This window comes from Chaetodon auriga, chromosome 13, assembly GCF_051107435.1.
Source record: "Chaetodon auriga isolate fChaAug3 chromosome 13, fChaAug3.hap1, whole genome shotgun sequence".
Classification (NCBI taxonomy): Eukaryota; Metazoa; Chordata; class Actinopteri; order Chaetodontiformes; family Chaetodontidae; genus Chaetodon; species Chaetodon auriga.
Genome location: NC_135086.1, coordinates 18,416,512 through 18,428,579, shown reverse-complemented (window position 1 = coordinate 18,428,579; position 12,068 = coordinate 18,416,512). Strand labels below are relative to the sequence as shown.

The 12,068-nt window shown below is 42.2% G+C and overlaps 1 protein-coding gene across 2 annotated transcripts in view; it reads right to left on the bottom strand.

The window, feature by feature from the left end:
- Nucleotides 1-8,863: 8,863 nt before the first annotated feature.
- The window catches only part of dachd (dachshund d), a 90,415-nt gene continuing 87,210 nt past the window's right edge, over nucleotides 8,864-12,068 (bottom strand). For both annotated transcript variants that reach the window (XM_076747099.1, XM_076747098.1), the window contains exon 11: nucleotides 8,864-10,149. In XM_076747099.1, the coding sequence (XP_076603214.1) occupies nucleotides 10,112-10,149 (38 nt within the window). In that variant the 3' untranslated portion in view covers nucleotides 8,864-10,111. The remainder of the gene's footprint in view (nucleotides 10,150-12,068) is intronic.

The following is a 12,068-nucleotide window of genomic DNA, read 5'->3' as shown; positions in this document are numbered from 1 at the left end:
TTGAAATGCTACTAAACTGACTCCAATTGACCCTGCAGTTAGCAGAGAACAGCAGAAGGAGAGGAAATGTATGGCCTTGATTACAGCTGTGTGTCTATTTTAGCAGATTGTTCTGTTGCTGATTCACACACACAGACAGCCACCATTAGCACATATAAATAATGTAAGGCCCTCGACTCTCTCTCTGTTTTTTTTCCAACTCTCTACTCAGCTAAGTGCCTGCATGGAAACCTTGGCCTCCTCCTTGTCAGGTTCTCCGTAGATTAGCATGAGATTTATTTTAAGTCAGTAAAGCAGCATGTTCTTGACAAGTGTTCCACTCAATGCATGTGGGAATGTTTTTAATTGTATCATGTGAAGTGGAATAGGAGCTCCGGTGGGGACTGCGTCAGGTTGTGTTAATATTTAATCCGGTCTCACTTCAGGTTCCTCATGATCCACGGTATCGTAAGAGCAGGAGGAGAAAGAAACATTACAAGACGGATAAAGAGACACGAGTTAAGACATTGTAGCTCCAGGATGCTGTCTCACTCAGGATGCAGTGCTGTGAAAAGCTTGTGAAGACACTATTATGAGACTCCACTTGTGCCTCTCGTCTGTGCCGAGACCTGGGCCATTGTGCACGGTGCCCTGAACAGTGAGTGATATTATGGCAGCTAATGCTAATGCACTCATTTCAACTGTTGTGCGTCTAAAGAGAGCTGACTGACAAATGTATTGTAAAAGCAGGTAGAGAGGAAGAGTTGTGTGTGCCCGGGGGGGAAAATAGGGAGGACACAGCATTAGCCTGTGGTGTGTGTATGTGTGTGTGTGTGTGTGTGTGTGTAAGAGAGACACAGAGGGAAGGAGGGAGGGAGAGAAAGAGTGAGAGAAGGAGGGATAGAGGGGAGAGCGAGAAAGGCCTTTCACTTCCTCTGTGTGCACATCACGTCTCCTCTCCCTGAGCTCAATTACAGGATTGATACTCAGAGAGGAAACTTCATCATGTCGTACAGATGTCTTCACTGGGAGACAGAGGGAGACGATGCATGTTGTCATTTAACGTGACATGGTCTGCGTTCATTCAAAACAAACAGAATGAGAAACAGTCGGACTATAGATTTCATTATAGGCTAATAATAAATACGGAGCACCGGCAAAGAGTGGGAACTCACAGGAGGAGGAACAGCAAATACTTACTGACGGCAGAATGAACTGGAGGTGGCCATGCCTGTTAGACAGAGAATTTAACAATTCTGCTGAGTGAATTAATCTAAAACAATAACTTGTAAACAATAATACTCTTTCAGCGAGCCATTCAGCTCCATCACAGTAAACATTTTTTACAACCCAGACAGCTCTATAAAGTGCTTTAGGCATCATTGGGCACAACCATCATTAGTCAGTGCCTGTGTGTAAATGTGAATAAAGCCACTGTGTCGGTGATGCTGCGCAGACACAAGCCCATATCTATTTTACACTGTTTCATTTCAAACGTGACACAAGCAGAGAACACACTCCACAACAATGGCCATGTTTTGCTTTAATTTGATTAGGTTTTGTCTCAGCAAATGCCAAGTCCTGTTTTGCCTCAAGAACATATCTCTTAATCACGTTCCATCCAGGCTGCGTCTTTCATCTAAATCTCACAGCCATGGCTCACACCCAACTTTATTTCGCTGAAAGGTAGAAAAAAAAAAAAGGCACACACACACACACACACGCGCACACACACGCACACACAAGCATGTGCACACACACATTCAACAAGGGGGAATACAATGACAAAAGCCTAGCTCTCATCTCTGTCACATATAGTGATGTGTTTAGCTGTGTGCAACTGAGGTGTGCGTGTGTGTGTCTGTGCGTGTGTGTGCACGTGTGTGTCTGTCTGCAGGGCTCAGATCCATGTTGTTTGGTTTGCTTCTCCATTAAGAGAGCTGTAAAGGAGAGGGAACAGATGGCTGCTGGCCCGCTCTGTCCTGCATCCTCTCACAACTGCCACACTTCCTGTGCGTCCATTAATCTTCTCTCACTACTCCTGCAGCACAACTTTATTAAAACAACTCAGGAGAGAGCGAACAACAAGCCTGCGCAGCTGTCAGGAGCACAAGACAGAACCATTCGTCCACAGAAGAAACGGCCTCGGATTTCTAGACGCATCTGTAAAACAGCTCGAGTAGAATCTGGCTGGCTTTGAAGCAGGCTCTGCAAAGTGCTCGCTGCAGTAGAGACACAATAAATGCTCATTAGAACGCAGCTGGAGCTGCTGTTGTTGCGGACTTCACAGGCATAGTTTGTCAAACTTAAACATGTGAGGCCCTAGCTCCCTGCCTGGGACAGACTACTGTTTCCTCTTGCTCTAAGAACATGTGGGAAATGCTGTGTAATAGTAAAGTTTGGCCTGAGTGTTGGTTTTGAGTGCAGGGGAGCCCATAAACACTAAATCTACAAGCAGTGTGTCTGAGAAAGTGCTAAGAGTACAAATCTGAACTAATGCGATAGAACATGTTTGTTCTCAAAAATGAATAGAATGTTCCCTCGGCTAATTAGCGTGGACCGATTGGAGGGAAATCAGATAACATTTCCTGAAAACACCACATAAAGTGAGAGATAGCCGACCTGAGGCTTTAATCACACGAGGCCTAAATGTGTTGTCCTGCCTGACTGTTCTCACAGGAGGAAATATATTACTATTTAGGGCGCCTGTGCAAATTTACATGTGGCGTGCTGTTATGACGAATATTCTGGGAACGTAGCTCTATTTGGCCCTGCGCTCTGTGTCCGTAGCAGTCAGTGGGTAAATTGAAAAATCAATTCCAATTTAAATTATTGGAATAAAGAACTCCAGCAGCCAGAGATAAAAAAAAAAAAAAAAAAGAAATAAAAAACTCTTCTTCTAGATCCCCTTTAATTGGAAAGTCATTTCTTCAGGGTATTCTAATGGTTCTGAGGGAAGATTGCAAAATAAAGTTGATGAGCTGGGGGGGAGGTTAATAGCGCGCGCTTGTGTTTGTGTGTGTTCGACTGACCCTGTGTGTTTTCTTTGCTCTGCCACACAGTGTTCAGTCCTCCCCTCCCTTATGACAGAGGAGCCAAATGAAGACTAATCCAGTGGGCTCACACACACTCAGACACGCACTCCCTCACGCCTGTGGTCACTCGTCTCATCCATCTGCTATCTGGGGGAGTGTCGGGGGCTCTTGGGTCAAACTAAATTAACCATCCCTCGCTCACAATTGTAAAAATGTAATTGACTTAATATAACCAACCCTGGTGATTTGGATACTCTGTGAGTAATTCTGTCAAAGCTTACAGGCACCACTTCAGATCTGAGGACGTCTTCATGGTCGGCAGTGATGTATCGTGACGTGAAGTGGCTGCTTAAGGATTCTAATTCTGTTGTAAAAGCCATGTAAGTTATTGAAATCTGAACAATTCTTTCATTGATGTTTACTGTGATGACAGACAATTCAAATGGTAATTTTATGCACTGAATGGTTTAAAACAGGGACGCCCAAATTTTTTGCTTTGGAGGGCCAAAACTGAAGGTTAATGGTGGGCCAGGGGCCAAAGCAAACCCCTACTGTCTTGTATTTTTAAGATGCAAAATGGTTCTAGGATCCCAAGTTCCCTTAATTGACTGACTTCCTGTGGCTGTGTCACTCCGCTTGCCATTCTCACATTCTGTAAATAATTAATTATTAGGGATTCTACATATTTGAGGAGCATCTTTACCTCATGAAAAAAACAAACACACAAAAAAAACAGTGATTTATATCTTAATATTATTATATTAAAATTAATTAAAAACATCCAGTGGGCCAAATCAAACCTTATGGTGGGCCAACTTTGGTCCATGGGCCCCACATAGAACAGCCCTGGTTTCAAATTTTCTTATTTCAAGGTATGATGTAAGGAACTACTTCGAGCTGCTGGAATCAATATTCTTAAATGAACAATGTATCAGATGTCTGCCATCCGGCTCGGCGGTTCCCCAGTTGTACTGACTTTTGTAGCATCTTTCTGCTCATAGTTTGGATTTTATGGCACACAACTTTACTGTTTTGCTTCAGGCTCACCTTTTTTCACCCTCGAGAGGCAGCTTTTCTTTGAAAAACTGAACAAGAGCCTAACTGGACACCACCTATCCAGCACCAAACAACAGACAAAGTCAGCGACTGCCTGCTAAACACAGCATTTGGCAACTACAAAGCCAGATCTTCTAAAACTGTGTCGCTGATAAATTTATAGCTTTTTTCCATGACCTGATTGCATGTCTTGTATCTATTGTATTGTATGTTTTGTGTCATGACATCTCTTAAAGGACCAGTGCATAGGATTTAGTGGCATTTAGTGGTGAGGTTGCAGATTGCCAAAGACTGAATACACCTCGCCAAACCCTCCCCTTCTAAGCATGTAGGAGAACTTACGATGGCTGCTAAAAACACAAAATACACTCTCTGGAGTGTTTGGTTTGTCTGTTCTGGGCTACTGTTGAAACACTCAGTGTGAAGAGGACCCACTCGCTCTGTAGATACAAAGAGCTCATTCTAAGGTAACGAAAACAGAAGATGCTTATTTTAAGGTGATTATACACTAATGAAAGCATGATTATGAATATTAGGCTGCATTTCTGACACACTGGACTTTTAAAGTTTCTGGCAGCCGTTAAAAGTAGAACAAGGTGGACATGCGTGGCTGTTCCTGTGCACTGGTTTACCCACAAACAGGAAATAATAGTAATGAACAAACTAGTTAGACCACCTGTTAAACAGTGGGCAGAATTACAACATGTAGGAATATTGTAATTAAATCCTTACCAAATAAGATGGAAAGGATCTAATGCCCATCATCATGTTTACGCAAAGACCCTTATCACCTCCATCCTTCCCGCTGTTCAACCATTACCACTTCAGTATAGCAGCAAGGGTAAGCTTTAAACTGGCACGTCACAATCCACAGAGGTCAGCACTCCCAGCATCTGTCTGCACAGAAAAAAACCTGTCTTGTATTATATCAACAATGCATTATACTTCATACAATCTTGTGTAAATCAATCTACCTTTCTCTCTACCCTCTCTCCATCTCATGCCAACCTGGCCCGAGACCTTTCTGCGCTGTCTTGTTGACATTAAAGAAACACTGTGCGGAGACATTTCCATTCAAGAAACTTGTTGACATAGTTATCACACATCAAAGAGCCTTGTGTCATTTTGAAAAGGCCTTATGAGAGTAATGGAGATGTTAAAGGGCGTGTTGGCCCCAAATATCACAAAAGGATGAGAGGATATGAACATGCTTTGACTGAAAGACTGAAAGGAGAGTGAGCATGATAAAAAAAAAAAAAAAAAGAAAAACAGTGAAATGCATTCTCTAGAGACGGAGGGGGAAGCGCTCGGCTCCATTTCCGCCTAAGAAGCGCAGAGTTAAAAGGTGGACCCTGTACAAATGAAACTCAATTTCACGCCACATTATCCCTCCCTGTTCTCTTTCCTGGCTTTCATTTTCATTAAGGCCAGAGACAATCATAAATTAATAATTACTGCCGAATGTCTAAGCGCAGGCCGCAGTCCTCGCCCTCCCTTTGCCTCTGTGGTCTTCCATGTTCACGCTTGCAAAATGTTAATTTAGGTAATGTGGCCTGGCCCTTGTCAGATAAAACTGTTTTGTAGTTTCGCTAATACATAATGGTCTATCTGATTAGGTGACATTAGTCCTATCTTTCAGACGATCAGTCTGCACCTTCCTAATGTCTCTCCACAGACTCGGGGCACCAATGAGTTATCAAGAGATGTGCAGTAAATGGCCATCTCCTGCTCGCGATGATGAGCAAGGAATTAGCTCAGTCGGGGTTAACAATGCAGTTGGGTGAGGTGTAGCTACGTATCGATATTTTGCAAGCTAAGTTTCACTTTTTTCAAAACCACGTCCTGTTTTTGGCTGAACAGTGAGCCTTCATAAATTACCAAAGGTAATGCAGCTATTTTCCTGATCGCTGTTTTGAAATTTTCACACAAAAACAAAAGGATTTTGCCACAAAACTTGCATTGAAGCCCAATGCTGCTCCATTCCTTCAGCCTGAGGACACAGCGGGGGCGAGCTCACAGGTCGACCGTTGACTTTGTCCAAACAATCTGCGGTGTGCCACATAATGTTAGCCAACGTTAGCCTGCCAAGTCACATGAAGAGTCATGCCAAATGCTGACAGGACATGACGGCGGCATGACTAAGAAAGTTACAGCAAACGTTAAACAGGTGAGCTGCTGAATTAGACGATGGCTACATTCATTAGGATAATTCTGAGAGAGAAATTTGCCAAGAAAGTCTGTCATGATAAAGGTTATCCCAATAAGCAGCTAGTATAGCATTAGCAAGATAGGGTTCGGTAAATCAAGTGCATGTTCATGGCTTTCTGCCAGAAAGCGTCGTCTGTGTGGACGATGAAGGTGAGCTCCAGCAGCAGCAGAGCAGTAGGAGGGTGGGTGGAGACAGAGGGAGGGACCACTTAAATGCATGCATATTGAATGAAGGTAAAGGTGTAGAGTAACATTGAAGCAATTTTAAGGCGTGAAGGGATTTTTTTTTCTTCATGGAAAAAACTTCTAAAAACGTCACTTTGATGCACAGAGATCAGTCTGTCGGGCGTTAATCGATGCCCGGGGAGGAGCTTTAACTCCTGTCAGCGGTGTCGGGAAACATGTTTCTTCAGCTGTCCGAGCAAACGCAAAACAACAAGAAACTGTGCAATGTGACGTTCCGCAAAGAGTGAAACGAGAGGCAGGATCATGCGGAATAATCACGTCTGGACGATGTCTTCATGAGCACATCTCCACGTCAAGCCAAGTAGATAAAGCACAGGACTCACACAGCTTCCAGTGCTGTGAATATGCAATCGGCACTGTGCTTTCCTGTGAAGTGAAATGCAACACAGCTATAATGCACATTTGGTATTTAAAGTCTCCGTGCCTCATGGTCATATTTGTACTGAATTGAATTTATTACAAAATGTGCAGTGATATGAAACATGTAGCTGCGGGGCCTCTTCTCTCAGATGCCAGTGCAGGAAAAGGCATCAGATAGAGAAATAAACAGAATATCTGAGTAATAGCTCTGAACAGAGGATGTCTCACAAGCTCATTGGAGGCGAGTGGAGCGGAGCTTTCACTGCAGCAAAAAGAAGGAAGGATTGGGCCATTAAACGGATAAAGAGGACGCGATGTCAGTTTCTTTCACTCAACTTTGGAGAGTGAGTGCGAATCCGAACTCGACGAGAAGCATGGCTTCACAATTGATTGCCCATCGTGTGTCATATTGTTCTTTCAAGGTTGATTGAAACTTTAACCTCATTTTTAATGAAAAAAAAAGAAGAAGAAATATTTCAGGCCTTGAATTTTTACAATGCAGCATTGAATTATGCAGCAATCAGTCAATTATTCATCTCTGTGGCTGTGTTACGGCCATGCTTTAAAAAGCATGCAAAATGGGAATGGGCCGAGCCTGCTGTGTCAACACATTTCACTCAGAATTGCTTACTAGAGAAATTTGTCTCTCAATGTCGATTTCTTCTTTTTTTTTTTTTTTCATGGGTCTTAAGAGCTGTACCTGTTACAGCTGCTCTGAAATGATCCCTGTGGATAAGTGTCCCGCGAGGAAAACAAACAGCGACGCTCAGGAATGGTCAGTGCAAATTATCATTAAAAACATGCACAGGGAGAAAAAAGGGGCCACAAAAACAGGCAACGTCACCCTTCACAAACGCAACATGGATGGCAGAGCGTCACGATGCCTTAACGACTCCCTCAAAGCTCAAGTGTTACAGTAAAGTGGATATTACGATGCATGACCCTGCAGCACGTACGACTGCTCAAAGCAGCGCTGTTTATTTTATGGTGATATATTGTGAATTAGTGTCATACACTTGAAAGTACACATGAAATAATTTATTTACAGTGAGCTTGGTCACACCCTCATTTACATAGTTGATCTAGGATTAGCCTGCGCATTTAAAAAAAAAAAAAAAAACACACTCACACATGCAAAGGGTGCACACACACACACGCACACGCTTGCATCCACACTCAGTGAAAAGAAAGGAAAACGTACACAAGATATTCTCATCATTTGATTACTCATACATTTTTTTTTTCTGCTATACAAAGTGAAGAACAATATGCTCATTTATTTTTCTACAGCACAGTATACCTGCAATGTTTTTTTTAGGTCATTCATAATACACAGAAATGAGTTAAAAGACTGAGGGCTGATTGTAAAAGTCTCAGTAACCAATACGGCAAAAAAACACAATAAAAAAGAAGAAGAAGAAGAAAAAAAAGGAGCTGCCCCCAAACACTCGCTTACATTTGTATCAGATCATATTAAACTGTTAGGCTTGGCTGTCTCAGCGGCGACCAGCTACATGTTTACGTGTTAGCGGCCTTTCCTGCATCGAGCTGATACAAAGTCAGATCAGTGTGTGACTCGTACGACCGAGAAGTGTGTTCGAGCAACATAGTTAACTCACATAGTTTATCATCAACATGTTAACTTTATTTGAATTTGAAGTACAATGAAGAGATGATTCGAGAAGCTATATAAGTTATCAGTGACAACAGACCTAGACACTCCATTGAGAACAAAAAGAACAAATACATTGTGAACATGGGACACGCCTCCTCCTCCTCCTCCTCCTCCTCCTCCTCCTCCTCCTCCTCCTCCTCTGATTGTAACACATAAGGTTGAAACTGGTTTGCAGTTAAAGGACTGACATCAGCTCATGTCTTTGAGAATATACACAGGTGTTTCAGCACCCAAATTCTTCAGGGAAAGAAACAGGAAAATGATAACTTAACATGAGTTTTTTTTTTTTTTTTTTTTTTTTTTTCCTCATCAGGATATCATGAAACACTCCAGACTAAAGAAAAGTGTGTTTGTGGAGAGTCAACAGGGATTTGAGCAATGACGTTAGATGGTAGTCAGTCGAAAAGTTGTGTCATGACTGATTGTTTCTCATAATTAGTCTGCATCTTTTTAGAAAAAAAAAAAAAAAAAAGCATTGAGAGGTGCTGATTTTGAGTGTGTCTCATGACAAAAATGTACAGTAAATTCCAAGAAATATTACCTCTGTTACAAAGATTACAGTACTATCGACAGCAAAAGTCTTCATTTTGAAAGTGAAATGTTTGATAATTATGTTTTCAAAACCATCTGGGCTCGAGTGAGTCAACCCTAGTATTTGTTCAGCACAATATAGGATTTATTAAATATCATAATTCCAGGACAAACATTTACATGCCTGCATGCTTTCTCACCAAAATGGCAGCTATAGGAAAGAATGATGGCTCAGAAATAGAACAAAACAAAACTGTAGGTTTATATAAATGGTGGTATTGTTTGCCTAATAGCTCTACTGCATACACAATACCTCTTAACGTTATATACACATACCTTATCAATCCACTCGGGTTCGATAGAGCGAGTTTTCCTATCAGCATCATCAGACCTTGTATGTACAACAATGGTAAAAATGAAACTTGATTGTATCGTCATCTAATTTAGAAAACATGAGAATCAAACATCAGTCTTCTCTTTTGACGAACACGCGGATCATTCACATTTTTTTTTTTCTCTTTTCTTCACAAGGTTCATCTCCACGTGTCACTTTTAGCGTCTCAAAATTCAATTTGAAATACAAAACAGAACTTCAGTCGGATTTCTTTTTCCAAGCTTTCTCGCTGGCTGAGATACAGTATAAAAATCTTCAGTGCTGAGAATTAATGAGTTATTACCAACAGTGTACCATGGGTACATTTTTACTGTGCTCAATATATGTGTTTATCCTTCACGCTGGCCAACCCGCTACGTCAAAACCTGCTTTATCAAACTATTTAACGTTGGCCTCTGTGAGAAAAAGACTTCTTATTCTACATTCAGACACAACCTCCTCCAGCATTTGGGTGAACACAGCATTTCCACTGAACTCCTACAAGCAGCTTGACTTCTTCCCTCTACTAACTCAGCCTGGATAAGGGCTCTTGAGAATCTTCATGGGTTTTCTTTTTCTTTCTCTCTTTTTTTTCCTTTTTTTTTTTTTGTCAGAATTTTTTATTTCCTCCAGCTCCTCGCGGACTTATCAGTACATCACTGTGGTTTTCAGGAACAGTCTCCCATCTGCAACAGAGGACACACACACAGGAGCCAAGAATTAGCCAACAGCTAACATCCTGCTGACGCACACGCACCATTCAGGATGTGATTGTTGATGAAATGTAACTTCAAAATGTTGCCCCCTGGTCTTTCGACTACGGATTCAGAAACCGATTTGAGGGCTTAAGTTAGCAAGCGTGTCAAACGTGGTTAAACATCACTTACAGTCGTATACATTAACACTCGCGACATCATCTAATGACGTTGACGTCGGGTAGAAAGAAAATAAGGCCTAACCAAAATGCTTTTACCTTCGTATTTAAAATCATACACAGTACATCAGTCAGGACGTACAAATATAATTACATTGTTACATGCATATTTTATTACCAACGAAGCACACACTGTAAAAGCAGCTATGATAACCACACTGCAGGCATCAGAATTGTACGCCACATGTGTTTAAGACATCTCTACTGATACGCTTGTTTGAACATAATACTGCACTCATGATGTCGAGCGCTCTCTAAGTGACATTTCCTGCATGGAAATAGTGTTTATTGAAAACGGCAGACATTCCTGTGCTGCGTTATCTCCAGACACCTCCAACCTAACGAGCTTTGTCCATTTCCAGTGAAACACTCTTGTCTGAGTGTTCGCCTGAGCGAGCAGTGCTGCTCCGACGCTGAGCTGGTAAAAGCATCTGTTAGGCACAGCTCAGGAGCATGTTTGACGTTTATTACCTTCACAGTTCCTCTGCCGGAGAATGCTACAGTAATGCCTTTAAGGAAGCACACCTCTCTATGGCAGTGCGCCTAAATAATTCAATGTTAAAGAGAAAAACGCACACAAAGACATTTAGCAGCGCAAGTTGTTGGACATGACACAGGACGTCAGAGACAACGCTCGACTCCTATTGCACAGAGACGTGGAGCATAGGTCTAAAGGTAGCAGAGCATCAGGTTATTTCCTATAGTTAAAAACATTTTTCTTATCTTATCGCTGAGGGTTTAGAATCTAAAACCTGCACTGCTTGCATTATCAATATTCCATCAATTACTGCTCTCCCTTTAAGCCTGTGTTTTATGTATTGTCGTGCAAGGAGGGTGGAGACAACAAAGGCTTGTTGTGTGAGTGTGTTTACAGCATGTGTGTGTATGGGGGGGGGGGGGGGGGGGGGGGGGGGCTGGGTGACGTACAAACACACAGGCTAATTACCCAGCACTGCCGTAGGTCTCGAAGGCATTGCACTCTGGCTGCCTCTATTCAAGCAACAACCACCGAGTTCTGTGTAAAAGTCATTACAGCATGAATGCAGCGCTACAGACAGACAGCCGAGGAGGGGGCCGGAGAGCGCTAGGAGTGTGGGCCGGGATACACAACTTGATACACACATGCACGCCTTCCATAACAAGAGCAGACGAAGCGTCACACGCTCGCCTCTCAGTCTGTCTACCTGCCTGCTAAGCCTCACACTCGGAGCAGTTTATAGGGGTGTTAATGAAAGTCCGTTCGATTCTTCGGCGCAAGCTGCTCCGACGCCACAGCATTTTACTTCTAACGGATCGCATCATCGTGGAAGACGGGGGATGAGTGCGGGGGTCTGATAAGCAAATCTCACCCATTCAAACATTAGCGCAAAAGCTGAAACATCTGCTTCTGGAAAAAAAAACGCCGGTGACGTCCTGACACGCTGCTCTGTGAAAGGCTGTCTCATTAAAATATGTTAAAACTTTAGTATTTTTATATTCAAATCAAGATGAAAAGTTCATTAAAGAGAATAAATATTTCATTAGATGCTAAATAAAACAAAGGGAATTTTTGGCTTCTCTCAGCATAAAATTCCTTTGAAAGATTAATTAATACATGTAAATTATGCAAATTATGCCCATGCAAATATTTTATGAAGACAATTAAGGGATCCATTAATTACAGTCTTTTTT